The 27,860-nt window shown below is 55.1% G+C and overlaps 1 protein-coding gene across 19 annotated transcripts; it reads right to left on the bottom strand.

The window, feature by feature from the left end:
• Positions 1-185: 185 nt before the first annotated feature.
• Positions 186-24,129, bottom strand: ERBB2 (erb-b2 receptor tyrosine kinase 2). Of its 19 annotated transcripts, XM_069482450.1 has the most exons (28): positions 23,409-23,703; positions 17,016-17,167; positions 15,928-16,132; positions 15,002-15,136; positions 14,579-14,647; positions 14,277-14,392; positions 14,008-14,149; positions 13,069-13,188; positions 12,636-12,762; positions 10,979-11,052; positions 10,800-10,890; positions 10,384-10,583; positions 9,887-10,019; positions 9,714-9,804; positions 9,223-9,336; positions 8,968-9,125; positions 6,592-6,639; positions 4,661-4,799; positions 4,457-4,579; positions 4,106-4,204; positions 3,722-3,907; positions 3,456-3,611; positions 3,264-3,339; positions 2,836-2,982; positions 2,322-2,419; positions 1,961-2,149; positions 1,439-1,691; positions 194-1,305 (listed from the first exon to the last, which is right to left on the bottom strand). In XM_069482450.1, the coding sequence occupies exons 1-28, from the start codon at positions 23,479-23,481 to the stop codon at positions 950-952; spliced, it is 3,870 nt and encodes a 1,289-aa protein (XP_069338551.1). In that variant the 5' UTR covers positions 23,482-23,703; the 3' UTR covers positions 194-949. The 19 variants fall into 19 exon arrangements, with proteins under 19 accessions (XP_069338570.1, XP_069338566.1, XP_069338571.1 ...); XM_069482456.1 differs by lacking the exon at positions 9,223-9,336 and having other exon boundaries at positions 4,493-4,579; positions 8,968-9,128; XM_069482458.1 differs by lacking the exon at positions 9,223-9,336 and having other exon boundaries at positions 4,499-4,579; positions 8,968-9,128.
• Between the last annotated feature and the right edge of the window lie 3,731 nt (positions 24,130-27,860).

Raw genomic sequence — 27,860 nt, 5'->3', positions numbered from 1 at the left:
AGACAGTGCTTCTTTCCCCCTTTCCGCCCACCTGCCTGAGCCACAGGGGGAAATTACCCCATGCTGGTGGGTGGCCTTAGGACTTATTAAATAGTTTGCTCTAAGTAAGAATGATCTTGTTGTCAAAAGACTCTCAGATCAGAACCCCAACTTCCCAGTCCCCCCAACCCAAAAGCCAGGGAAGCGGATGTTACATTCCTCATTCAAGCTTTCTGGAGGTTTCTAGCCACTCCCTCCAGGAAAAGAGGAGTTGAGTGTTTAAGGTGAGCAGTAAGGGATGGCACAGAACCACCCCCAGACGTAGGCTGGTGCCCAGCTATTTTCCAAAATGTATTTGCAAATGGAGAAAGTGAGTGTGGAGAAGGGACATTATTGCCCCAGGAACCCCTCCCCGCTCCACACAATACCCACTCTCCCCCGGGTCTTTATTTCATCTTTAAAAAAACAACAACAAAGTAAAAACAAAGCAAAAAAAGCACTCTGTACAAGGACTGGATCTGGACGCTGTTGCTGCTCTCTTCTTCCTGGGGGCAGCAGTAGGTGTCAGGGACAGTGTCTGAGGGGTTGCTCTTACTCATAGATGTTCCCCTGGGGCCTCTTCCCCTCCCAGGCCAGCTTCCCCAAATCCTTAAGTACTGAGGAGCTGGAAGTAGAGCGCCAGGCTGGACTGCTACCTCCGGTGAGGCAACTATGGCTGTGGCATCCATTGGACCCTGGAGTCCACAGGGCTCCACAGTCAACCAAGGCTCCCCAGCGCTGCCATCTTCCACCATGCTGGGCCCCTGTCAGCCACTGGGGAACTCAAGCAGGAAGGAAGTTCCTTGGGACAGGTTCCTGGCACGGCAGGCTCCCCTGGATATGGCTGGAGAACCCTTCCCCACCTCGTCGTGATGGGCCGTAAGTCATGGTGATGGGCACAGCAGGGCCCCAGGGGTCTTGGCCTTCTCGTTCATACTGGCACGTCCAGGCCCAGGTACTCAGGGTTCTCTGCTGTAGGAGTCCCTTCAAAGGTGCTGGGTGGAGACCCCCGCTCTGATGGGTCCTGGTCCCAGTAATAGAGGTTGTCAAAGGCTGGGCTGAAGGCAGGAGGAGGGTGGGGCTGAGGAGCAGCCCCTCCCCGGGGTGCCAAGTACTCGGGGTTCTCCACGGCACCCCCAAAGGCAAAAACGTCTTTGACAACCCCATTTTTCCCTGGGGAGAGAGTCTTGGGCCTTTCCAGAGTGGCACCAGCAGGTCGGGCAGGAGGCACAGGGCTTTCTAGGGGTAGGGGGGGCTGCAGCCGAACATCTGGCTGGTTCACATATTCTGAAAGGGCAAGAGACGAGGACTTGTTAGGAAAAGGGACCCAGGTGTCTGCTGCCCCTGCTGTGGACCCTGGGCTAAGGGTCCCCAACTTCCCCCACCTCCCAGTCTCTCAGCTTGGGCCCGAGTTCCATACCAGGCTGGGGGCTGCAGGTCAGGGGGGCAACGTAGCCATCAGTCTCAGGGGGCAGGGGTCCTGTGGGGTCCTCACTGTACCGCTGTAGAGGGCTGGGGTCATGTGGAGGGAGGCTTTGCAGCCCCTTGGCTGCCCCCATTCCCAGGTCACCATCAAACACATCGGAGCCAGCCCCTTCGGAGGGTGCCAGTGGAGACCTGGGGGGCTCCTCTTCGGAGGGCTCCAGCCCCAGCGTCAGCTCACCACCGCCACTCTGGGGACAAGAGAGAAAGTCATGGATCTGAGATAGGGACTCCATGGGAGGTGACAGGATCACAGGAGGAAAAGAGAGGTCATCTTTGGGGTATGACATAGTCACCATGGAGAGAATGGGGTCACAGGGGTTGGAAAGCAGTAGGAATCCTTAGGGACAATGGGGTCTTCGTGAAAGGTAATGGTTGGGGAACATCAGAGAAAGGGGCCCTAGTTTATTGGGGTGGGGGGAGGTAAGCAAACAGCCACAGTGTGAGCGAGGGCACTGACCCGGGTGGATGAGCTGCGGTGCCTGTGGTGGGCTGTGCCCCCAGCGCCTGGGGCAGGGTCTGGGCAGAAGAAGCCCTGCTGGGGTACCAGATACTCCTCAGCATCCACCAGGTCCCCCATGTCATCATCCTCTAGCAGCGAGCGGTAGAAGGTGCTGTCCAAGGGGCTAGCCGGGCCCAAGTCCTCATTCTGGGGAGGAGGGAGACACGGGGTGGCAGCCCCTCCCCAGCCCGGTGTGCAGCCTCCCGGGGAAGGCTCCCAGAGGGCAAGAGGCTGGCACCCAGGGGCCATTTCCCTTTCCCACCCTGCGGGAGGGTACTCTCTTAGTCATAGGCAGGGATAGGGCACAAAGGCCCAGTACCTGGATGACCACAAAGCGCTGGGGGTCCCTGGCCATGCGGGAGAATTCGGCCACCAACTCCCGGAACCTCGGCCGACATTCAGAGTCAATCATCCAACCTGGGGCAGGAGGGAACTCAGCATCTAGTCCTGGGTGCGGCCTGTGTGCTCGCTGCCACTCCACCTCCCACTCCCTCTCCGGCCTGGTCTAGACAACCCCAAGGGACAGCCCAAAGCCCACAGGTGCTAGAGAACCAGTACCAGACTCTGGGGTCTTGAGCCAGAACCTTTGGACATCTCTACTAGTTTTCCCATTTTAATTTTGCATATAAGTCTCTTTCTAACTGTTCCTCTAGAGAACCTCTGGACTTTACTGCAGAAGGGACAGGAGATGCTTTTGAGGCTCCTTTAAATATACCAGGGGCCCTGGGTCCACATACATCCTGCTCTTGGTCCCCTCCCATGCCCCTTGTGGGCCCCTCCACCCAGCACCTCCCAGCCCTCCTCCAAGCAACCGGCACAGCTCAGGCACGCACATTTGACCATGATCATATAGACATCGATGGTGCAGATCGGGGGCTGGGGCAGCCGCTCTCCCTTCTCCAGCAGGTCAGGGATCTCCCTGGCTGGGATCCCATCGTAAGGTTTGGCCCCAAAAGTCATCAGCTCCCACACAGTCACACCTAGGGTGGAGACAGAGACAGGGGTCGAGGGTGGGGGGACCAGCGGAGCTTTAGTGTGCAGAGCCCAGAGACTCTGCCCAGGAGCCCAGCACCATGGCAGGGGGAGGGAGATGTGATGCCAAGAGACAGGACCTACCCAGTCTCTCCCGTCTCAGGGACGTACATGGACCCTGCAGGGTGCAGCCCTTTCCTTCCCTCCCACATGCTAAGGTGGCCCCATAATTCTCCCCATCCCAGCTCTCATCCTCCCACCAGCATCCCACCACCTCCCCACCACGCACCATAACTCCACACGTCACTCTGGTGGGTGAACCGCCGGCGGAGAATGGACTCCAACGCCATCCACTTGATGGGCACCTGGGAGAGCAGAGGAGGAGGTCCTCCAGCTGGGTGTGGTGGGGAGGTGGCCATTCTCAGAGTTCTCCCGGGGCCAAAACTCCTCCGCCCCACCCCACTCTGCTCCCTGCTCTGACCTTGCCCCCGTCGGCATGGTACTCTGTCTCGTCAATGTCCAGCAGGCGAGCCAGCCCGAAGTCGGTAATCTTGACATGGTTGGGACTCTTGACCAGCACGTTCCGGGCAGCCAGGTCCCTGTGCACAAGCCGCACATCCTCCAGGTAGCTCATCCCCTGGAATGGCAGGCACCACTGTGGACCTTCTGGGACCCCACCCTGGTCCCGTGTGGAGATAGGGGCTTGCTCCCAAGGGAGCAGCAGAGCCCAGGCCCCTACGTGCATACCTTGGCAATCTGCACACACCAGTTGAGCAGGTCCTGGGAGCCCAGGCGCCCGCGGTGTTCCCGGACGTGGTCTAAGAGACAGCCATAGGGCATGAGCTGTGTCACCAGCTGCACCGTGGATGTCAGGCAGATGCCCAGGAGGCGGGAGACATACGGGGAGCCCACACCAGCCATCACGTATGCTTCCTGGGGGTGAGGGTTCACTGAGAAGCTACAGGGGACCACAAGCCCCCAGCCACACATCCCACCTAAGGGGCCACTGCAACCCTGCCAAGGTTTCGGGGAATCACATCTCCCCAGTACCCAGAAAAGAGAGCCCAGAGCCCCGACCTGCAGCTGGGGGTCCCTCCTATACTGCCAGCAGGAGAGGGCAGAGGGGCTTACGTCCAAGATTTCTTTGTTGGCTTTGGGGGATGTGTTTTCCCTCAACACTTTGATGGCCACTGGGATTTTCACATTCTCCCCATCAGGAATCCAGATGCCCTGGGCAGAAAGAGGAAAATGTGAGGTCGAAGATCCTACCTGCCTTCCAGGCCACCATCTGTGCTCTGACCGTCCTTCCCCAGCCCCGGGCCTGCCCCTCTCCCTTTGTTCCCGCCTCTGTAACTGCCCTCTGCCAAACAGCGCTGTCCCCAGCCCTTGCCCCTCCCTTCGGAACTCCTGACCACAGCCCTCCAGGCACCACCGCCCCACCCTCTGGGACTGCCCACCGCAGGAACTGGCCTGGACCCTGACCTTGTAGACTGTGCCGAATGCTCCGGATCCAAGCACCTTCACCTTCCTTAGCTCCGTCTCTTTCAGGATCCGCATCTGAGCCTGGTTGGGCATCGCTCCACTTGGCGTCAGCGGCTCCACCAGCTGGGGCGAGGGGTTGGAGGGTCAGTGCTGGGTGCTGGCTGTGGACCCCAGGCAGGCTGGGAGGCCTTCACGCCGCCTCACCTCTGTTTCCTGCAGCAGCCTCCGCATCGTGTACTTCCGGATTTTCTGCTGTCTTCGCTTGATTAGGATCCCACAGACTAGCCCCAAGACCACGGCCAGCAGAATCCCCACCACGGCGGGGATGATGTACGTCAGAGGGCTGGGAGCGAGAGTCACAGTCAGGGACTAGGGGCCAGTCTGGGGTGGAAGGGATGAGGGGGGCCCATGGACAGACACAAAGGTCGCCAACATTGAGAAAGGAAAGTTGGAAGGGTGATCCACAGCTCTGACCCTCTGTTCCCTACTCGAAAACCTGCCTTGGCTGGATCCTCGCTGCCTCCACAATAAAGACCAAAGTCCTTGCAGGCATTTGAAGCCCTCTCCATCCACATCTCCAAATTCTCTCTGCTCCTGCCCTTGGCTCTAACTCAGGGCTCTACAACTTCATGGTGTAAAAACCACCAAGGAGCTTGTTAATACAAATGCTCTTACATTGGGGCCACATCTGCGACTTAACGATAAACCCATTGTTAAGTTGAAAATATCATAAATCAAAATCCATTTAAGACGCCTAACCTCCCTTAAACGTGCTCGGAACACTTACACTGCCAACAGCCCACAGTTGGACAGAATCATCTAACACGAAGCCTGGTTTCTAATAAAGTGTTGCACATCTCATATACTCTATTGACTACTGCACTGAAGGTGAAAAACAGAATGGCTATCCGGGTACTTGAATGCGTGTTGCTTTTATACCACTACAAAGTTGAAAAATCATAAGTAAAATCACTGTAAATTGGGGACCGTCTGTATGCATAATTCTGGAGCCCCACCCCCAGAGATTCCGACTGCTCACGGGGTGGGGCCCAGGAATGTGCACCCAATGATTCTGATGTTCTAGCCAAGTTATTCACCCCTAGGTCATGATTTTCCACACTTCCCAGCCTTTGCATATGCTGTTCCTTCTGCCGGACCACCATTTCTCCACCGAGTCTTCTTCCAAGACCCAGCTCACCCTGGGATAGATGGAGCTCTGGGCATTGACCTGACATTCTTGCCATCTTGTCCCCTCTGCTTAGCACAGGGCCTAGCACATAGTAAACCTTTAATGCGTGTTTGCTTTTTTGGTTTTGTTTTGTTTTTTTAAAAGCAGAGTCTCGCTCTGTCGCCTGGGCCAGAGTGCAGAAGTGTCATCACAGCTCACTGCAACATCAATCTTCTGGCCTCAAGCACCTCGGCCTCCCAGAGTGCTAGGATTAGAGGCGTGAGCCACAGTGCCTGGCCTGCATGCTTATGTTGTGGACAAACAATTGCCTAGGTCAGACTCCTCAAAGCCCTTCCCAAAGCTCCCCACTGCCCAGACAATCAAGTCCAACACTGTAGCCTGGTGGTCATGGCCTATGCCCTGCAGATCTGGCCCTGACCTGACTCCAACTTGACCCCATGGCCCCACCTCTGTGCTTACTCAACAGCCCACTGCACCAGAACCTTTGAACACAGCCTAGATTTTCCTGACACCTCCCCCCATGCCACCTTGCCCCCAGTGCTTTCCACCTGAATGCAGGTGAAATACCTGCCCCCCTTTCAAGGCCTGGCTCAAATGCCACCTCCTCCTTGAAGCACCCTGCCATCCCCAGTCAAGAAATCACCGTTCCCTCCTCAGTGCTGCAGCTGCATTCTCAATCTACCTTGAGTTCCAAGGAGGTTTTTTTTGCCTGTGTCCCTCGAGAGGCATCAGACATCTTAGCCATCTGTCCCTGCCATACCCGCCCCAAGCATCCTGAGCAGGTCCTCTGTCCATTTATTAAAGCAAATTGGAAAGGAGGATCCACAGTGGGTGGGAAGGGACATGTGTCATGTCAGGAGACCCCACCTCCCCACAGCAGTGACCACCCAGGGTCCAATGGAGAAGTGAAGGACAATAGGGGGTACACCTTGGGGACCAGGCCAACCTGGCTCGTTGCTCAGCGGGGCAGCCCTTGTCATCCAGGTCCACGCAGCTGCAGGAGAGAGAGTCTCGTCAACAACTTTGGGAGCCACCCTCCTGGGCTCACTCCAGCCTCACAACAAGCCCAAGAGGTGGGTGTGGCTGGGTTATTATCCCCATTTGACAAAGACAGAAACTGGGCTCAAGGTCACCAGTGCTCTTGCTACCACCCCACAAAGGATTCCTTCTCCAGTCTGGGAACCCGCACCCCCGGCTCCCCTCCTCCTACCCGTGGTGGGTCGGAAGAGGTGGCCACCAGAAACATCAAGTCTGAAAGCTCAGCTGTTCCCTCCCTACCCTGATACAATCTCTCCAGAAGCAGTTTGGCAACACCTACTAAACAATACTTGTGACCCAGCAGTTCCACCTCTCGACGCCAACACCTGCACACTAAGGGGCACGCAAGGACGCTCACTTGTACATGGAGCTCAATTGCAAAAAACTGTGCAGAAAAAGGAAACAAGCAAAGTATCCCTCCAATAGGGACAGGGTTAAATTACATTCGTGTACAGATAGAGTGGTTTAAAAAAACAATAGGGAGATCTATATGAACTCACAAGAAAGGATACATAAAGTGGGTAAAAAAGCAAAATGCAGAACAATATGTAGAGTATGATCCCATGTACATTAAAAAATGCACACACTCAAAAATCTGATTATAGGTAGTAGAACTATATGAAAAGGCTGTTCCGTGGTTTGCATTTTTTTGGTAAGAGACAAGGTCTCACTCTGTCGCCTAGGCTGGAGAGTGCAGTGGCATGATCATAGCCCACTGCAGCCTCAACCTCCTGGGCTCAAGCAATCCTCCCACCTTGGCCTCCCAAAGTCCTGGGATTACAGGTGTGAGCTACCACACCGGGCCTAAAATTGCTCTTTCTTGACCATTTTTGACTTAGCCTAACAGCAATCTTATATGACTCAGCCTAATATAAATGCAATCTGCATATGTACATATGGAGAGAAAAGCATGGAAGGATGCACACACCAAAGCCAACGCAGTGGCTTTTCCTGGGGAGGAAAGAGAGTGGGTAGGCAAGGGAGGGCAGTGAAAGGACATGTTTGCTTTGAACATTTATACTTTTATATTGCTGAAAATGTTTACCACAAGATCATACTCATGTGTTTCCTGTGTAAAGACAACTAAATGAGAAAAATTAAAATAACGTAGATCACTATGTTGGAACATGGAAAAACAATGCAAGATTCTGTTAAGCAATTAAAAGCAATTTGCAAACAATATGTAAAGCCTATGATCCCATTGTGGTAAAAATAAATATATGTTAAAAGGTACAAGGCCGGGCGCGGTGGCTCACGCCTGTAATCCTAGCACTCTGGGAGGCCGAGGCGGGTGGATTGCTCAAGGTCAGGAGTTCGAGACCAGCCTGAGCGAGACCCCGTCTCTACTAAAAATGGAAAGACATTATATGGACAACTAAAAATCTATATAGAAAAAATTAGCCGGGCATAGTGGCGCATGCCTGTAGTCCCAGCTACTCGGGAGGCTGAGGCAGTAGGATCGCTTAAGCCGAGGAGTCTGAGGTTGCTGTGAGCTAAGCTGACGCCACGGCACTCACTCTAGCCTGGGCAACAAAGTGAGACTCTGTCTCAACAAAAAAAAAAAAAAAAAAAAAGGTACACAGATAGAAACAACTGGAGAATAATAATATGTTTTAACATATATAGTTTATACACATAAGATGTGAGAATGTTCGCAGATAAAAACAATTAGATAATACATATTAACATATATATTATATATTATATTATATATAATAATATATATGTGCTAGAATATGTAGAGATTAAAAATAACTGGAGAGAAAAATTTCTAAATTATCAACAGTGGGGATAGAACTGCCGGTGACATTAATTTATATTGCATGGGGTTTTTTTGGTTTTTTTGAGACAGAGTCTCACTCTGTGGCCAGGGCTAGAGTGCCATGGCATTGGCCTGGCTCACAGCAACCTCAAACTCCTGGGCTCATGCGATCCTTCTTCCGCCTCAGCCTCCCGAGGAGCTGGGACTACAGGTGAGTGCCACCATGCCTGGCTAATTTTTTTCTGTTTTTAGTAGAGACAGGGTCATGTTCTTGCTCAGGCTGGTCTCAAACTCCTGACCCCAAGTGATCCTCCCGCCTTGGCCTCCCAGAGTGCTAGGATTACAGGTGTGAGCCACCATGCCCGGCCTATATCGCATGTTTTAATTTAAAATTTTTAACAACATGTGTTACTTTTGTGATCAGAAAAAAGATATGAAAAAGGTAGCATTGTCCCCCTTTTACAATAAGAGCTTTCCTGAAAGGAAAGCCCCCCTTTCTGCAGAAAAGGCCCCCAGACTCACGAGTGGGTGCAGTTGATGGGGCACGGCTGGCACGTGCCCTCCTCATCTGGAAACTTCCAGATGGGCATGTAGGAGAGGTCAGGTTTCACACCGCTGGGGCAGCGAGCCACGCAGAAGGGAGGGTCCTTGTAGTGGGCACAGGCCACGCACTGGTCAGCCTCCTGGGTGGGGAGAAAAGGTTTGTGGGGGGCCGGCTCTATGACCCTTCCCACAGCCACCCAGCAGCTATTTTCACCCTGCTCCTGGGAAAAGCACCCTGCTCTTCTCCCAGGCTCTGTGGACCCTCCCTCTGGGGCCTCCTTCAAGCCTGGTCCTGGGCGGGGGCTTCAGATGAAGAACTGGAGGCGCCCGGAGAGGGAAGCGAATTATCTAAGGTGTAACAGCGAGTAACAACAATAACCATTTTGCAGAAAGCCTTTTCAGTGCTTAGGCACTGTGCCAAGCTCAGTCTAATTTCATTCTTGCCACACCCCATCGGGGTAGGTACTATTATCATATTCATTTTAGAAATGAGAAAACCAAGGTTGGAAGCAGGGCCTGAAGTTGAATCCAGGTAGTCTAATGCCTGAGCCAGCAGGTCTAACCACCTTTGCACAGCCACAGCCAAGAATTCAGGCCTCTTGGGACCTTTCCCAGTCTGAAGGGCCCCGGAATCCCCCAGCTCCCGTCTCCTCCCACCCTCCTCTAGCACACCCTGCGGCTTCCCCCGATCCTGCCACCCAGCTCTGAGCCCCTGAGCACCTCACCGATCCAAAGCAGGTCACTGAGCCATTCTGGGGCTGACACTCAGGGTGGCATGGCAGACAGTGCCTGCCATTCACATACTCCCTGGGGAGCCTGAGAAAAAGGACATAGTTGGGAGGCCTGGGAAGAGCTGCCGTGCACCCCTCCAGCCGTCCCGCTCCTCTGCCCCGCATACCCCTGCAGTACTCGGCATTCCTCCACGCACTCCTGGCCCCGAAGGAACTGGCTGCAGTTGACGCACTGGGTGGGCCCCGGACCCCAGCAGTGCCCGTGGGCACACAGCGGGTGGCAGGCCAGGTCCTTGCCCACTGCAGTGAGGAGGAAGGGACCAGAGGGGACTCTTAGGGGAGGCCCCATGTCCAAGTGAACCAGGGGAAGGGGCTGCGGGTGTGGCTCTGGGCTGGAAGGGTGGGGACAGGTGCTGGCCAGGGCAGGGAGAGGAAGAGTTCTGAGATTCCAGAAACAGAGAGGGGATGGGAAGGATGCCAAGGGCAGTGTGGTAGGACCCAGCTAGAAGCCATGCCAAGAGGCCAAGCCAGGCAGAGCAGAGTCAAGATCAGTACACCAAGGACAGGCAGTCTGCACAAGTCCAAGAAAGCTGCTGCCAGGCCCGCCGGGCACTCCCGTGTGCTGGCAGACGGGGCGCATGCAGCACCGGGCTCCCTGCCTTACCACACTCGTTCTCTGGCCGGTTGGCGGTGTGGAGCAGGGCCTGGTGCGGGTTCCGGAAGAGCTGGTCCCAGGGCACCGTGTGTACGAAGCAGAGGCGGGCGTTGCGGTGGATGAGGGCCAGGCCACTGCCCAGTTCCCGCAGCGAGCGCAGCCCCAGCCAGCTGATGCCCAGCCCTTGCAGGGTCAGCGAGTAGGCGCCACTGTAGGAGGAGGGGTGCTCAGCTGCTGGGTGGGCCCCTTACCACCGCCCCCTTCCCTGTCAGCAAGGGCTGCCCTCACCTTCCTCCTGTCCCCAGCGCATTCTGTGAGCTCTCATGGAAAGGTTACTGCTGTGTCCCTGGGGAACAGGAACACTCTCCTATGCCCAAAGCTTCTCCCAGGGACTCTTCCATCAGGCCCCCCTCCCCCTTACTCACTCGTGCAGAACTCGTCCCCGGATTACTTGAAGGTTCTGGAAGACACTGAGGTCAGGCAGGCTGTCTGGCCATGCTGAGATGTACAGGTAACCTGCAGGCAGAGGGTGAGATTAGGGGTGTGGGGACAGAGCAAAGACCCCCAGCCCCCCAGAAGCAGGATGCAGAGAGACACAGCCCACCTGTGATCTCCTCCAGGGTTTCAAACACTCGGAGCTGCTCTGGCTGTAGGGGGGCGGTGTTGGAGGCTGGGTCCCTGGAAGGATCAGGAGAAGAGTCAGCAAGGGCAGGAAGGGAGTGGGCATCACCCCCAGAGCCAGGCCTGCCACCCTCTCCCCACCCCACCATTAATGCCGTCACTTAAGCCCTTTGCTGATCGGGGCAGGCTGTTCCCATCCTGAGAACTTCAAAGCCCAGGCCTTATTTGGCAGGATCTATCAAAACAGTATTTATACCCTTTGATCTAGAAATCTTACTTCTAGGAATGTGGCCTAGAGAGACGCTGGCCTCTGTTCAGAGGCACGTGCGAGACAGAACTGTTAGTAACAGTGAAAACTGCAAATGACCTAAATGCCCATCAGGAAATACGTAGGCTGTTCAAACCCTGATCTCTCCAGACCACAGAATAAAAACTAACATTTAGGAGCACTTAGTACCTGCCAGGTGCTGTTCTAAGAGCGTTGCCAATGTTAACTCATTCAAGTTTTATAACCACCTTATGAGGTTGGGACTATTCTTGCCCCCAATTACAAATGAGGAAACTGAGGCACAGCAAGACAGTCATGTGCCTAGTAAGTAAGTGGTGGAGCCAGGTTTCAAACCTGGGCAGTCTGGCTTAAGTCTGGGCTTTTAGCTGCCTCGCTTTGCTGCCACCTGCTCCACAGCTGTTGAAAGAAGGCAGCTCGACTGGCTTCGCAAAGCAAGGGGCAGACAGCACTCACAGTACATAAACCGACCTCCCCTGCAAAACCGCTACAACTGTGTCTCTCCGTGTGTGTGTCTACGTACGTATAAATGGTCTAGACGAACGCACACAAACTTAACAATGGTACCCTCTGGAAAGGAGAGTATAGACGTAAAGGAAGTATGGAAGGGAATTTGTTCTTTTTTTAGTGCATTTTTAAAATTGAAGTATAATTTACATACAACAAAATGCAGACTCTTGGCATATGGTTTGATGAGTTTTGACAGATGCATTCACTCCTGTATCCACCACCCCAATCAATACTCAGAACATTTCCATCACCCTGGAAATTTCCCTTGTGCCCTTCCCTTTCCAGGGAGGGCTGCCCCACCCCAGGGCAGCCGCTATTCTCTGATCTCTCTCACCACGGAGTGGTTTCGTCTGTCCAGAGCGTCACAAAAAGGGAATCATACAGTGTGGAATCTTGTGCCTGGCTTCTTTGGCTCAACATAATGTTTTTGAGATTCATTCATATTGTGTGTATCAGTAGTTCATTTCTTTTTGTTGCTGAGTGGAATTTCATCGTACAGATATACCACCACTTGTTTATTCATTCACCTATTGATGTGCACTTGAGTTATTTCCAATTCGGGGCTATTATGCATAAAGCTGCTGTGAACTCACGGGGAATTTTACTTTATCTAGATGGTTTGACCTCTGTACTGTACAAGTCCATGTTCACAGATAACTTATCATTTACAAAAATAATGCCCCTCCCCCAAGTCCCTGCTGCCTCTGGTCTCCCACCACCCACCTTTGCATTCCTGGCCTCCCACCTCTGTCTCCCACCATCCCCCAGAGATGCTGCCACATCTAGGTCCTCAAGGCCCTGTGTCCGTCCTGACACTGCCTCAGGCCCTTGTGTGCACCCTTACCCATCAAAGCTCTCCGGCAGAAATGCCAGGCTTCCAAAGATCTTCTTGCAGCCAGCAAACTCCTGGATGTTGGCACTGGTGACAGCCCTCGCCTCTCGAAGGTGCTCCACGCCCAGGCCATAGCACACTGTGGGGAGAGCGGGGAGCAGGTGGTGAGGAGCCATCTCGGCCTTCCTAGTGGGACTGAGCAGCAGCCACATGGGCACCAGGGTCCTGTCTGCGGTCCCTGCCTGGGGCCACAGGCCCCCTCCCCACAGTGGCAGGAGATACAGGGAAACTTTAGGACTAGGCAGGGCCAGGGGCAGAGACAGTGGCAGAAAAGGACTGGGTCCCAGGAGGGTGTGAGGACAGGGTAGGACAGGGTGGGCTGGACCAGGCTGGGTGTGCAGAGGGACAGGAACTGCAGCTGGCCCAGGGGGCAGTGAGTGGGCACCTCGGGCACAGGGCTTGCTGCACTTCTCACACCGCTGTGTTCCGTCCTCAGCTGTCACCTCTTGGTTGTGCAGGGGGCAGACCAGGGTGCAGGATCCCACATCCGTAGACAGGTAGTTGTCTGAGGAGACCAGGAACATGTATCCATGTGCCCCAGCCCTTCGTGTGCCACCATGAGCAGTGTCACCACGCCCAGGCACAATAAGAATAATATCAACCAGTACTTAAAAGCCCTCACTACGTGTCTGAGCACGTGACACTCATACTCCTTACAATAACCGTATGGGATCAGCACTGTTAGATTCCTATTTTGTAAAAAGAGAAACCAAAGGGCAGAGCTGTGTAAGTTATTCAAGGTCATTGTGCTAGTGAGTAGAGGAGCCAGGATTTGAACCCAAACAGTCTGGCTCTCCACTTTGTCCTCTCATCAACTGCAAGGAGGTACAGCCAGGACCTGAAGGCACCCCCTCCTGTTCCCATGGGAGGAAAGGGGCTCCCCAGGTCTGAGCCCAGTCCTGAAATGCCCCTCAGTGAACAGGGGAGCTGTTAAAAAACACCCTGATCTATCCAGACGATAGAATAAAGACCAACATTTAGGAGCACTTAGCTTATACTGGGCACTGTTCTAAAAGCTTTACAAATGTTAACTCATCCAAATTTCATATGAGGTTAGGACCATTCTTGCCTCCATTTTACAAATGAGGAAATGGAGGCACAGCAAGGAGAAGGCCACAGAACTACTAAGTGGCAGAGCCAGGTTTCAAACCCAGGCGTTCTGGCTCCGAAGTCTGGGCTCTTAGCTGCCTGTCTCTGCTGCCACCTGCTCGACGGCCTTTGAAAGAGCTCGACACGAACTGTCACGATGGCTTCTCCAAAGCAAGGGGCAGAAAGTACTCACAACATGCTGTCGTTTACACAAATCAACCTCCCCAGCACTCACAGGGACAGGCGGTCACACAGCTGGCACCGAACGTATAACGGCCCTCGGGGTTGAGCATGGACTCAAAGGTGTCTGTGTTGTAGGTGACCAGGGCTGGGCAGTGCAGCTCACAGATGCCGCTATGGTTGAAGTGGAGGCAGGCCTGGGGGAGCCAGGCAGTTGATTGTCACTGGGCTGCTCTTCCCTGGTGTGCTAGGGGCAATCGGGCAGTACCAGGCAGGGTGCCCGCCCTTGCCCCCCGGGGTGGGGCCCAGGGCAGAGGCACGTACCAGGCAGTCAGAGTGCTTGGGGCCCGTGCAGCCGGCAGCACACTGCTCGTGGCAGCAGTCCGTGGGCAGCGGGCCCTTGCAGCGGGCGCAGCCACCGGCACAAATGGTGCGTGTCACTGTTGGGCAGAGAGCAGGATGAGGGCTGAGCAGCAGCTGGCACCAGATCCTCCCCAGCACCACTTTCTGGGGAGACCTCCTGCCCTAGGGAAGACGCCCCCCAGGCCTGTCATCCAGCCCCTCCCATGTCACCTGTGTTCCACCCTACTCCGGCCCCCCAGCCTCTGGGCCTTCCTGAGACTCACAGCTCTGACAGTCCTCGGAACTCTGTCCCCAGCAGTGGGAGGCTTTACAAGCTGGAGAACAGGGGTGGCCTGCGGAGAACCAGAGAGAGGCAGTGAGAGATGTCCGACAGCGAGAGGACGGGTAACAACAGAGAGAGACGGGAACAGCAGCAGAGGCCAAGAGGCAGAAAGCGCAGTGACCGAGGGACCCAGAAAGGAAAACAGGGCTCTGAAACCACAGGCACAATCTAGAAGCAGAGGGAGACGGGCCAGAGAACCACAGAGACAAAGAGACAGAGAGCTGGCAGGAGGGACTGAGAGAGTGGCAATGAGTGTTGTCGGAGGCTGGCACGGTGGGGGTTGTGAGTCAGGACCGGGGGTCGGGTGGGGGTCGGGCGGGCTGTCTGGGAGAAGGGGCTGCAGGCCGGGAGGAGCGTGGCTTACAGGCCCGAGAGCGGTTGGTGTCTATCAGCGTGAGAGCCAGCTGGTTGTTCTTGTGGAAGATGTCATTCCACAAAATCGTGTCCTGATGGCAGAGCTGGGGGTTCCGCCGGATCAAGACCCCTCCTTTCAGGATCTCTGTGGGGGGGGGGAAATAATGAGGGAAGCCTTTCCCCATTTACCACCTCTGTCCTCCCTTGGGATCCTCCTGCCGTCTAAGGGAGAGCAGGCCTTTTAAACAGCCCCCAGGCACCCCAGGAGGAGAGAAGATATCTCCAGCATCTTCCAGCCCTGTGCCCCCCAACACACACACATGAACACAGTGAGACCCAGGGAGGAGCGAGCTGTCCATATCAGGGTCCGGATGTCCATGTGGACATGAGCTCTCGCCTCTCTCTCACCTCTACCCTGTGCACACTGCTTGGTGGGGAAAAGAGAGACTGTGGCGTCTGAAACTCAGCCCCACCACTAACTAGCTGTGTAATCTTTGTCACTCATCCTTGGCAAGCCTCAGTTTTCTCATCTGTAAAATGAGAATAACACCGATGCTTCCCTTACAGGAACGTAGCATGACTGAGGTGGAGTCGTGAATTCGAAGCACCTGGCACCCAGAGTTTGGGACACCGTCAGCTCTAAGGCTGCCACATACAGTTACATAGGTTGTTCACTGCACACTTGTACTCAGCCAAGTGGGGGCAAAAACCCAGCCTGCATTCCAATGATCAAATTATGTGTGCAGACGCAGGCCGCAACCTCCTAGGAAGAAGGGAAATCTTTTCCTAATCTTCTCAGGGCGTCCTCCCCGGCTCTATCTGCGTCCACCCAGAGGGGAGATCATTTCTAATTCGCACAAAGCCTCCCCGTGGCTAGCAGTGGCCTTGGTCAGCTCTAAATAACCAAGAGAAGGTTTCAATGATGGTGAAGGTCACCTGTGAGGCTTCGAAGCTGCAGCTCCCGCAGCCCCTCCGGGGAGGCCCCTGTGGCAGGGGTGGCATTGTCTCCATTGTCTAGCACGGCCAGGGCATAGCTGTCCTCAAAGAGCTGGGTGCCTCGCACAATCCGCAGCCTCTGCAGTGGGACCTGCCTCACCCGGTTGTGAGCGATAAGCACGTAGCCCTGCACCTCCTGGATGTCCTGGGAGGAGACAGACCAGGCTGGGGTCGAGGCAGGCCAGACCTTGGAACACTACCACCCCCAAGGCCTCCTCGGGGATCCCTAGTGCTTGGGGATCTTGGGCAAAGCCCCCAGCCACAAAGCAGACCTGCTCCCTCATACATGAAATGGAGGTCAAGGCTGCTCCCCACCTGCGTCACCAGATTCCTGTGTGATCGAGAGAGATAATGGTGGGGGAGCACTTTGTGGACTGGGAGTCAGTGTCCCTCCCTGTCTGCATCTCAGTTGCTTCATCTGTAAAAGGAAAGGCCTGGACAAGATGACGTCTGCAATTCAACAGACCAAGCCATGCATACGTGGCCCCACTCCAGCACCCAGGACACACCCCAGCGGGCTGGTTTCCACTCTCTCCTGCGAATAACCTTTTCACAGAAATTTCTCTTTTCATCTTCACAATGGGTCTCCCAGGATACCTGTTGCTTCCAAGATACAGACAGGGAAACTGAGACTCCGTGAAGCTAAGGGTCTAGACCACACTCACATGACTCATCAGTGGCAGAACTGGACCTGCAACCCACATCTCCCACTGTAGGTGGAAGAGGGTTAGTAGCTGGGGCAGTTGGTCGGGGGAAGTGATTGTGCCGGCAACAGAGTGCAAAATTTAGCAGAAACACGGATGCAGCCCATCCAGAGATGTCCATGGCCGGCCACATTACAGAGAGGGAGTCAACTGATTTTACAGTAGATCGGATGGGGGGTAGACATTAGAAAGGATTTCCCGGTTGAGGAACCACAACAAAAGAGGATATATAGAGAAGGGGCACCTTCTTCTCCCACCCACCCACAAACAGAGGGCTCAGCCCAGCTGAAGGCAGGGCCTAGCTGGGTTGCCCACGGGCCTCACCTGCAGAAAGGAGAGGCTGGCATTGGCGGGCAGGTAGGTGAGTTCCAGGTTACCCTGCACCACCTGACAGCCCTGGTAGAGGTGGCGGAGCATGTCCAGGTGGGTCTCAGGACTGGCTGGGAGCCGCAGCTTCATGTCTGTGCCGGTGCACACTGGCAGGAGGGAGCAGGTGGGTCAGAGGACACTGCGCAGTGACCTTCTGTGACCTGGTCCCCCCATCCACACTCGCTCCCCAGAGTCATGCTGCCTCAGACAGGGGGAAAGCATGACTGAAGGACCCCTCCTGCCACGTCCCGTGCAGCTGCAGAGTTAACAGCACAAGAAAGCTTGTGTGTTTGGGAAGAAGAAGGAAATCAGGAGAGGCTCCTTGTGGCTGGGCCCACCCTGGGCATCCACAGGGGGCCCCAGTGAGACAGCCCCATGGAGCCTGCCCACCAATACAGGGTGCTGGCTGGCAAAGAAAGCCTCTCTTTGTCCCACAGGCACAACCCAGGGCCAAGGGGTAAAAATCCCCCAAGAGAGGCGAGGATGAATCATGAATCCTCTGGGTACCCCCTGCCCCTCTCCCAAGCAAACAAACTCGGGGCATTCTCCCTCCGCCATTCCAACACGCCCACATGTCAACCTCCTGGCAAGGGATACCACCCCTGTAATGCCACCCACAACGTGGGGAAGGAGTCTCAATTGGAGTCGTAGCTGGGGCATAGATGCCATCAGGGGCCTGGTCACCATAGAGACCTCTGGAACTTCCCATGCAGAGAAAAGGCGCATCAGGCCCCAGCTGTGGGCATCGGGACCCAGGCTGCAGAGCCTGCGCCAGGGAGGTGCGTGCTCCCAAGGTTCCTGCGCTGCCACCCTCACCCTCGCCACCTCCTCAGGGCAAGACTCCAAAACCAGCTGGCAGAGTCTGTGCCACGAAACTCCTGCCACAAAGGCACTACGTCAGCCTGTGTAACCGTCCCGCGCCGGCCATCAGTCACGGGGCATCAAGACGAACTGCCACACGTGGCCCACCTGGACCCCAGCCTGGTGTCCCTGTGACCAGCAGTACCTACCACACCAGGGACACTAGAGGGGCAAACGACCCCTGGTGAGGGGCGCTCTGGGTAGCAGCCTGCAACCTGTCTGCCAGCAAGGGGGAGATGAAAGTGCCCAGTGGAACTCGTTTTTCTGCTCTGGTGAGCAGATGAATCACCTGGTGCGTTTTGCCCAGGAGGTTGGGCTGAGGGTGGGGGCGCGGAGGGCACCCTCAGATCCACAGGCCCACAGGTGCCTGAGCTGCCCGGAATTCCTGTCCACTGCTCCACCTCCCGCGGACTACATGCAGTTCAGGGAAAACACAGGGGCTGGCTTTGGGGTCTGACACCAGACCCCAAACTTGGGGCCTAAGGTCAAATCCTAGGGGGAATGAGAGCTGGGGAAAGGCAGGTAGGGCAAGCCCCCAGGGCCCACCAGCCTGGGCCAAAGGCATCAAATTGGTGGCCTCCCAGTAACATCCAGAGTGGTCTCTACTCCCACTCTCTGGGAAGACAGGGAAGGAAGCAAAGAGGGAGGAAGAGGAGAGTCCAGAAATAGAACTCCAGGGTCCATGTCCCCGCTGGAGGAGAGGGAGACTGCTGCCTCCCCATGCCAGGCCTCACCTACTCGCACCCCCTCCCCTTCCTCAGCCCCCCTCCACAGACTCCCAAGAGGAACAGGAGCAGGGGGTGGCAGGCCAGGCCCAAAATAACGCCCTGCTGCCAGGACCTCCCCCGGCCTCGGGGCTTCAGCTGCCTCATAGGCACAGCTGTCTCCAGGCCCAGACCCCAGGCCCTGGCCAAGCCCAATGTCCCTGCAGGGCTGGGGCAGGGGCTGACTCCACCCCCTGCGGGCCCTGTCCAAGGGACACCAACTGCGGCAGCCAGGCAATAGGAAAACAACAACAATGGGACCCAAGTGCAGCCACCTCAACTGGGCGGAGCACTACTGTGTTCCCTGCAGGCACTCTGGGTGGACCCTCACAGCCGTCCTCCAGAGACTGGGACTGCAACCCCCATTTTGCAAAGAAGGAAACTGAGGCTGGCAGGGGTTAGATTCTCCTAAGGTCATAAAGCGCGAGAGCAGTACAGGCAGAATTTGAACTGTCTGACTTTGGATCCCACATTCCTTCCACTAGGCCCAACTGCACACACACAAATACACCCCATGCCCCACACCAACATAAACACACCCTAACTCTCCTGATGCCACCGACAGACATTATGGGCTCTAGGCAGGGCAAGGCGGCTGGGAGGGTCAGAAAGGGTGGTAGTCCCGCCCCACTAGTGAGTTTGTTTACCCGATCTGTGGCCAATTTGCGGCCAATTTGCACCTGATTAAGATTCTGAAAGCGTTTGTGAGCGGACAGGTGGAGAACCGGTGCCCTGAGCCCTGCTCCTGGGGAGCTGCAGGCCTTCTGGCTCAGCCCCCACCACCCTGATGTGACACCAAGGCCTTCTTGTCCCCTCCTCCCATCCCCCATCTCCTCACCAGTCTCCCACAACCAGTCCTCACCTCGGTCCTGTATCTACCCTGCCCCCATTGATTTTCTTGGGGGTAGAGAGTCCTAATTCCACACAGAGGTATTCTTTGTTTCCAGGGCCCTGTCCCTGGGAAGCCCCAACCTCCAACTTTCCAGGGCAAAGACAGTGTGTGGCAGGACCAGCCCATGGCCAGTTCAGGGCCCAGAGTGAGCGCTGGGCAAGTGTTTGCTGAGTGAGTGAATGAATGAAATCCAGCCAAGAGTCTCCACACCAAAAGGGACCAGTTGAGGTCATGGTATCCATCCCTCTGCTCAGAGCTGGTCACAGTCCTTCATGTCCCTTCTGCTGGACTTAGTGGTCAGAGTTTGGCCCCTGCCCCCGGGGGTTTTCTCAAATGGATTCTCTCCTCCCCACCAGCCTGCAGCCCCAGCTGCTTCTCTTGCTCGCAGCAGAAAAGCCAACACTTCCACTGGTTCCTGTGAACACTACCAGTAAAACCACCTGCAGCCCCTCAGGTCACCCTGCCCCTAGATCCATGGGGCCAGAGCCCATTCTGGTGACGCCAGGACCCATCCAGCACACACACCTGGTGTATCAGGCCTGGTATCAGACTAGGGCCTGGGCTCGGGGTCTTCAGACCAGAACGCTAGCTCAGCTACTCACTGTGTGATCTAGAGTAAGTCCCTAGACCTCCAGGGCAGAAGCGAAGCCAGATTCCTTTCTAGGCACAGCAGTGCCTGTGACTTAGTGGGCACTGGATGAATGTTTACTGACCTAAACTTGGCTGCAACAACTCTTAGTCCCTTCAAGAAGGTATATGAGAGTTAAATGAGATAATGAATCTTGAAGCAGTCTGTGAACATGAGGAGGCTTTGTAAACAGAACTGGGACAATACAAACTTTACCTATAATAATTCTCCCACTCCCTGAAAGACCACACATCCCCTGGCCCTACCTCAGCTCTCTTCCCAGGGGTGGGGAGGATAGGTGGCCTAACAAAAGATGAAGGTGTCACTCCAGAGAAGCTTCCCACAGGTGGAAGTCAGGGAGGAGGATCTCTTTCTAGATCATTCCATCACCCAGGGCCAGGCACAACTACCCTGGACCCTACCCCAGCCTCCCAGCCCCAGCCCCACACTGGCCCCTCAGGCTTCCACTCCAGCTGTCTCCCTCACCCACAGCCCTGCATGTCACTATGTCCTTTGCCCCCTCCCGCCCTCAGCCCCCTGCCATGCTGGGAAGGCCCAAGGGGAAGGCAGACATGGAGTGGACAGGAAAGGCGAGGACTCCACAGCCAGGAGGGGACCTCAGAGCCCCCCAGCTCACCCCCACATTCTATAGACCACATACATGGATGGGAAGGTCATTCACCTCTAGTCCCATCTGGCCACCTGCTGGCCCCTAAGGCTTTGCTCAAAGCACTCCTTTGAAAGGAATAAGACTTTGACCACCTCCTAATGCCACCTCATGAGAGTCCAAAAATGCCCTGGGCATTACGGGATAGCTGGGAAGCTTTGGATAAGTTGCTTCATTTCTCTGAATTTCGGTTTTCTCATCTGCGTGTACCTACTTCACAGGATTGTTGCAGAGATGAAATGAAACTATCTATGGGATAAAATCCTAGCATTTAGGAAGCACGCTGTACCTTCCTTAAAAGTTAAGGCAAGAGGTTTGTGCAGCAGGAATACAGGTAATCTCAAACCAAAAGAGAATAAAAAGTGCTTTGTATTGACTTTGGAATGCAATATATTTTCTTTTTATATTTGATCCTATCTTTTTAATTGTTTTTTTCTTGAATATTAAAATGAGTACTTTCCCTAAGTATTTATTAAAGAGAGGAGGTTGTTGGGAGAATCATACTGGAATTAAAATATGAGTGAGCTCTGCAAAATTAAAAGGATGTGTTTGCCACAATTTGCAAAACCTCGACCTCTAAGAAAGGATTTCAGTAAAACCCTGACCCTCTGGGCCTTCTCCCAGCTCTCCTCTTCTCCCACATTCCTGGCCCAGCCCTCAGCCCTGGGATATAATCTGGGTGCTGGAGGCAGCTGGGTGGTGCACTGCCTTTTTAACCATCTCCTGCGTCACACACAGAGCAGTGCAGGTTAAGGGGTGAAGACACGAGGAGGCCCTAGTCCAGAGAACCCACCCTTCAGATCCCAGCTCTGCAGCAACTGCCACTCCCTGCCTGCTCAACTCCCAGGCCACGAAGGAGAGGGCAGCCACTCTATGCTGCAGCCCAGCCTGGCCTCACCCTACTCATCAGAAGGTCAGAGGTGAAGATGCCCGCCTGGGAAACAGGGAGGGGAAGAACGGGCTCAGGGAAGAGAAGAGCCTTCACCCCAGAAGCAGGCGTGGGGCCACCTCCCGCTGTTTACAGCAGATCTGGCCCCGCACCTTGAAGGAGTTCCTGGAGAGGACAGAGTTCAGCCTGTGTCCCCAAGTCAGCAGGGAGACTGCTGTTTAGCAACACAAAGCCCAGACACACAAACACGCAGACCACACAACTCAGGAACACCCTAGCATAGTCACGCTGCATCACTCACATACACACACTGACATGGCTCGGATAACACTGCAATGCACTGACGGAGGGCCCCGCAGGCAACACACAGACAAGATGACACCCACCCCATGCCCAGACTCCCTGACCTATGAAGACCACCCACCAATCCCAGAACACTCTCATTTTGTCTTCCCTACAGCCCAGTGATTCAGGGAGAAGTGTCCCCCATCATTCCAAGCAGATTAATACAGTGATTTCAAATGTGCGGTTGGAGTCGCACTGCCAGGGCTCCAATCTGGGCCCCACCACTTACTGGCTGCTACTCAAGCTTCTTTTAAGTCCAGGTTTTCACCTGGAAAATGGGGATGCTAGCAGAACTTCTATTATAGGATTTTTCTAGGATTAAAGGAAAATGCATGCAAAACACCATACATAGTGCCTGGCAGATTATACCTGGCACAGAATATATGTTAGCTTTTATCACTATTGCAAACAGGTGGACAGATGGGTCAGAATACACACTGCCCCCACGTCACCCTGCCCCACACACAACAGCCCTCTGTATACCCCCATCTGGCCTTATTGCCTTAGCCTCCCTTCCCCTCCGACTGCCCAGGGATCTCTCCCTTGGAACGCTCCCTCTTTAACACCCCAGGAAACCCACCACCACCCTCCATGGTCCACGCGCTCCAAAAGTCACAAAGCACACAGCCCCTAAGCTGGCGGGGACAGAAATCTGTTCAAAACAAACCTCTCCCCCTGCCCCCAACCCAGACCCCAGCAGAAGATAATTCCGCAGCTCGCCGGCCACCCTTTTCTCCCCGGCTCCAGCAGGACAGGTTGCTGTCCCCCCTCCCCCCACCCCCGACAAGGGACCCGGTCCGAAGCAGGAGCGACCAAACTCAATCTGCCGGAGGGGGGCGGGGAGGGGGGCGGGGAGGGGGAGGGGCAGGGCAGAGGGGACCCCCGAGGAATCCAGCCCAGTCCGGTCCGGAGGCGGAGGCTGCCAACTGGAAAAGCTTTGAGAACGCTTGAGGGGCTCAAGAAAGGGGAAAACACGCGCGCTCACTACGCAATCCACCCGTTGGGGGAAAACTTTCTGAACAATTCCAGAGAACTTTTTTCGACAAGTTCCCGCAGCTCTCCCGGAGTCTAGAAAGCGCCAGTCTCTTGAATGGGCCATCTCGAGCCGATTCAGTGTGACTGCCCCCCTGCGCCACCTTCTTTGGCCCCCTCCTGCCTGAGGGCCCGGCTGCCCGGAGCGCCTCGACTGTCCGAAACTTCGAGGTGGGAGAGCTCATCCCGGCCCCTCTGTCCCCGCCGGCCCGGGGGACCCAGGTGCCAGGGTCTCGCCGCTGCTCCACCCCCTCCCCACACCAGACCCACCTTGGGTGCCCGCGGCTGCGGGGGGCAAGAGGGCGAGGACGAGCCCCCAGCGGCACCAGGCCGCCAGCTCCATGGTGCTCACTGCGGCTCCGGCCCCATGGCTCCGGCTGGACCCGGCTGCGAGGGCGCGGGGCGCGGGGCGCCGCCAGGGGAGAGCGCCGGGCGCGGGGCGCCGGGAAGGGCCCCCAGGGAAGGGGCGCGCGGCTGCCGGGGGGCTTTCCTGGTCTCTGCGGTCCCGAGGGAGGGGAATCTCAGCTCCACAACTTCATTCTTATACTTCCTCACGCAGCCCTCCTCCTCCACCTCCTCCTCCTCCTGTGATTGGGAGCAAGCGCGCTCGCAGCTCGCCCCCTCCAACTGCATTCCAACAAGTCTGGGAGTGGCAACTCCCAGCTTCACTTTCTCCCTCTCCGCGCAGGCCTGGGTGCGTCCCTCCCAGCGCCCGGACGCCTGGGTTGCCCGCAGCAGTTCTCACACATTTCCCTAAAAACAGAAGAGGGCGATTCTGCCCCCTCCCCCGGGAGAGCGGGGCCAATTCTCAAGGCTTCCCTTCTTAACTGCCTTTTAAGTCTCAGGTTTTATCTTAAACATTCCTGGAGAGTTTGCATCCTACTCCATCACATGCCTATTTGTTTTAAGATCAAATAATGGTTTTCCCACCACATCCTCAAGTAAAATTGATAGTCAAGGAAGGGGGTGTGTTGTGCTTACTTCGTGGCTTCCAGGACTGCCTGGAATATCTTCTCAAATCTTTTGGGGTATCTTCTCTAGTCTGAAAGGCATGATCTTCTGAGTGTGTACACAGTCTGGAAGGAAACAGTCACATTGCAGGGACTTCCATCTCAATCCTTAAAGTGCATCCTTCTTGTTTCTTTGTGGGGACACTCAGTACCCGGTTCATTCAAGGTTTCTTCTCTGTCCCTTGCCATTTATTAGCCTGCTTAAGTCCCCTTCCTCATCCTACATTCCACCTGGAGCCCCTGACCCCATCTATTCCCAAGGCCTGGTGGTAGGAGCAGGGATGGAAAGTGGGCATGTTTTTGTTGGAGATTCCAACAAAATACTGCACGGGACATATTTATACTAACAAATTTTTCATTGTTTACCTGAAATTCAAATTGAACTGGGCATCCTTATTTTTATTTGTTAAATCTGTCAAATCTTATTGGAATGCCCCAGCCAAGAACACACTTGTATTGGTCAAGAAGGGATCAGAGGTACCTATCAGGGACTAGAGAATGAACCAACACCACCAGCATTTCTTAACTTGCTTCTGTGTGCTGAGCACAGTTATAGGCAGGCACTGCCACAGTGAGAGGTTGAGAACAGCGGGCTCTGGGATCAAGATGACCTGGGTTCAAATCTTGACTCTATCACATATGAGCTGTGTGACCTTGGACAAATGACTGAGCTTCTCTGGTTTCAGTTTGCTCCTCTGTAAAACAGCATCTGGCATACTGCCCTAGGGGTTAAAGGAGATAATGCTCCTGCAGCACTCAGCACAGTGCTTGGCACATAATTGCTCAATAATTGGTCCCAGATTTAGATATACTGGGGCAGATCCAGGTTTTGTGGGGCCTAAAGCTTATAAAATTTGGGGGACTTTCTTTAAGAAAAGGAATACAGCCAGGTCCAGTGGCTCATGCCTGTAACCCCAGCGCTTTGGGAGGCTGAGGTGGGCAGATCGCTTGAGGCCAGGAGTTCGAGGTTACAGTGAGCTGTGACGATGCTACTGCACTCCAGCCTGGGTGAAAGAACAAGATCTTGTCTCAAAAGAAAAAACAAAAGTAGAAGAAAAGAAAAGAAAGAAAGAAAAGAATACAATGTTATGAATACAAGAATTACAAAATTAGGCACATGCATGCAAATGAGGGGCCTGAAGCTAACCGTTCTTTAACCCCATAGGAAGTGCCCTTCTGGCTCTATCCAGTGATGTTCAAACTTCAGTTAGGATTCATTACAAAGTCGGTCATGAAACCAATTTAAACCATCAAGACAAGTTGTCTTTGTTGTTGTTATAAAGAAATAGAATGGAACAGAAGGATTCTAGCACATCACACGTAGTAAAGATAAGGTGTGGTTCTGTAGGTATGTCCTGGGTGATGATGTAAAATGGATTTATTCCTTGAATCATTGTCACAAATGTTGGAGAAATATCGCCATGTATGGGGACAGCGGCCCTTCAGGATGGTCAACAATATGTCTATTTTCTCTTGAGTTAGGGTAAGGGTTAGGGTGTGGATCAGGGAAACTGAGTCTCAAAAGAGTTAAGCAATTTGTGCAGGACCTCTTAGGGCTGATGGGAAAAGTTGAGCATCCAGCAAAACCAGACCCTCACCCTCACTCTATCATCCAGCCCCGGACCTAGTCAACGTGCCTCTCCGTCCTGCAGCTAACCAGCCCTTCTGGAGGGGGATACGCTGACCTGGCTCCAAGAGTCACTTGCTGGTCATGCATACGCTGGACAGCTTGCACCGGGGCGAGTGCGCATGCGGCTTTAGCCCATCAGGCTGTTAGGGTCCGGTTAAAGGGGTCCCTTCTCCCCGCCCCTCTCCTGCCCTCCTGTCCCAGAGTGTTAGTCCAGCCGGGAAAGCTGCTGTGGACGCCATCCTTTACTGGATCCCTATTCTGTGCCACTCTGACCGAGAGCCACATTCCTCCACATTCCTCATCGGAGGAGGCGAGTGTTATCGTTCCCCATTTTGCAGAAGAGGAACCCTGAGTTTCTCGAGGTAAAGTAACTTTTCCAAGGTCACAGAGCAGAGCCGGGACTGAGCCTCGGAGGCTTTGGCTTCCCCCATTAACCTCAAGAGCCCCGAACCAAGGGTGCCACCAGCCCACCCTCTCCCCGGGCCCCTGTAGGGAAGCCAGAGGCGGCTCGTCCGAGAACTCCGCGTAACTGCGGTCCCTCCCTCCACAAAGATCCCGCCTCCCCCCTTCCCTCTCCGCCCCCGCCCGGGCAAGCCCACCCTCTCCGCACCCCAGATCCCAGGAAGAGACCGGGCCCGGCGGCGGACAATGCCCGGGCCCAGTGGGCTGCGGGGAGGCGGGGCGGCGGCGGGGGGCCGAGCGGGCTGGGGGAGGAGCCGGGGTCAGGACTCACGCCCCGGGGAGGTGGCTCCAAGGGGCCGAGCCTCCCAAAGAGAATGAGCCCATTCAGAGCCGGGAAGGAAGAGGAAAAAACCTTGTCTGGGGTTTGACAAGAGGAGAGGAAGGGGGGCAGGGGTGGGCGCTGCTGATTCAATTTTCTCTTCTGCGGTCCCTCCAGCAGGGCCTGGCAGGAGAGCCAAGGAAAGGGGAAGTCTGAGGGACAAAGACGGAGAGGGGGAGTCTCGGGGGGACGGGACTGATGGAGAGCCTGAGAGCTGGAGAGAGGCCTAGTGAGGGGCCTGGGAAGAGGGGGGCTGACCGCGGGACACGGGGCGGCAAACCCGGATCAGGGTAGAAGCGTGTGATTTGCCTGAGCACCCGGGCTGGGGGACCGCGGGGTGACCACCGACGATGAAGAGGCAGGACAGGCTCTGGCTCACTGGGGTGACCTCTAAGGGTCAACAGGTGGGGGTCTGGAACTAACGGCCTGTGAAATGCCAGTCAATCATTGACCAGCCCTGAGACTGGGGGTACACAGGAGACTGTGTGTGTGTGTGTGTGTGTGTGTGTGTGTTGCACCAGAGTCTCCTCCCTCTGCCTGCTTCACCAGCCAGCCTGGGGTCAGAGGACTGAAAACAAACACAGAAAGGGAGGAGCTGGTTTGGTCCACAGTCCGAGGTTCAGGCCACAAACTGGGGCCTACCTGGGGCCAAAGGAGAATAATTTAGAAGCTTCTGGTAAGAAAATTGGTACTTCCTAATGGTGGCCTTTTATGAACACTTGGCCTCCTAACCACGAGGAGGCCACTCCCTGGGCCCACAGTGAGCCCCGGGATTGCCCAGACTCTCGGCCACACTGACCCCGGCCTGCTCACCCTCCCTCAGCCCCTCTCACCACATCTCAGGGAGGCAGGCCCAAGGCCGCAGGAGTTTGCCTTCGTCCCTCCCCAGGCCGCTTTGTTGAAACAAAAAGCACTCTTCTGTCCTTGGGCTCACCCCACTTTTATGCATGTACACAGCGGTACATGTGACATCCATCACTGCATGTGCACATGAGGCTGTCTGGGTGTGAGTCTCTATGTTGTCATTGTGTTTGTGCTGGTCATTTAGCATGTGCCCTCAGTTTATCTGTGGGTCTTTCCTCAGAGGGTAGCTTTGCTGGTGGCCTTGAATATAGCTTCACTTTACCATCTGAAATAGAGAGTTGGACACAATGGTTCCTGGTCACATGTTTTAGGATTTGGTGTAGGGGAAGTGACCCCTTTAACCACCATGCTTGTCCCTTGAAAGCCCCATTGAGCCATCTCTCTCCTGGATTCCAGAACCTTGTGTCACGAGCATTGAGTCTGCCCGCCTGCTCCTC

The sequence above is a fragment of the Eulemur rufifrons genome, chromosome 9 (genome assembly GCF_041146395.1).
Source record: "Eulemur rufifrons isolate Redbay chromosome 9, OSU_ERuf_1, whole genome shotgun sequence".
Classification (NCBI taxonomy): domain Eukaryota; kingdom Metazoa; phylum Chordata; class Mammalia; order Primates; family Lemuridae; genus Eulemur; species Eulemur rufifrons.
This window is presented reverse-complemented; position numbering and strand designations above follow the sequence as displayed.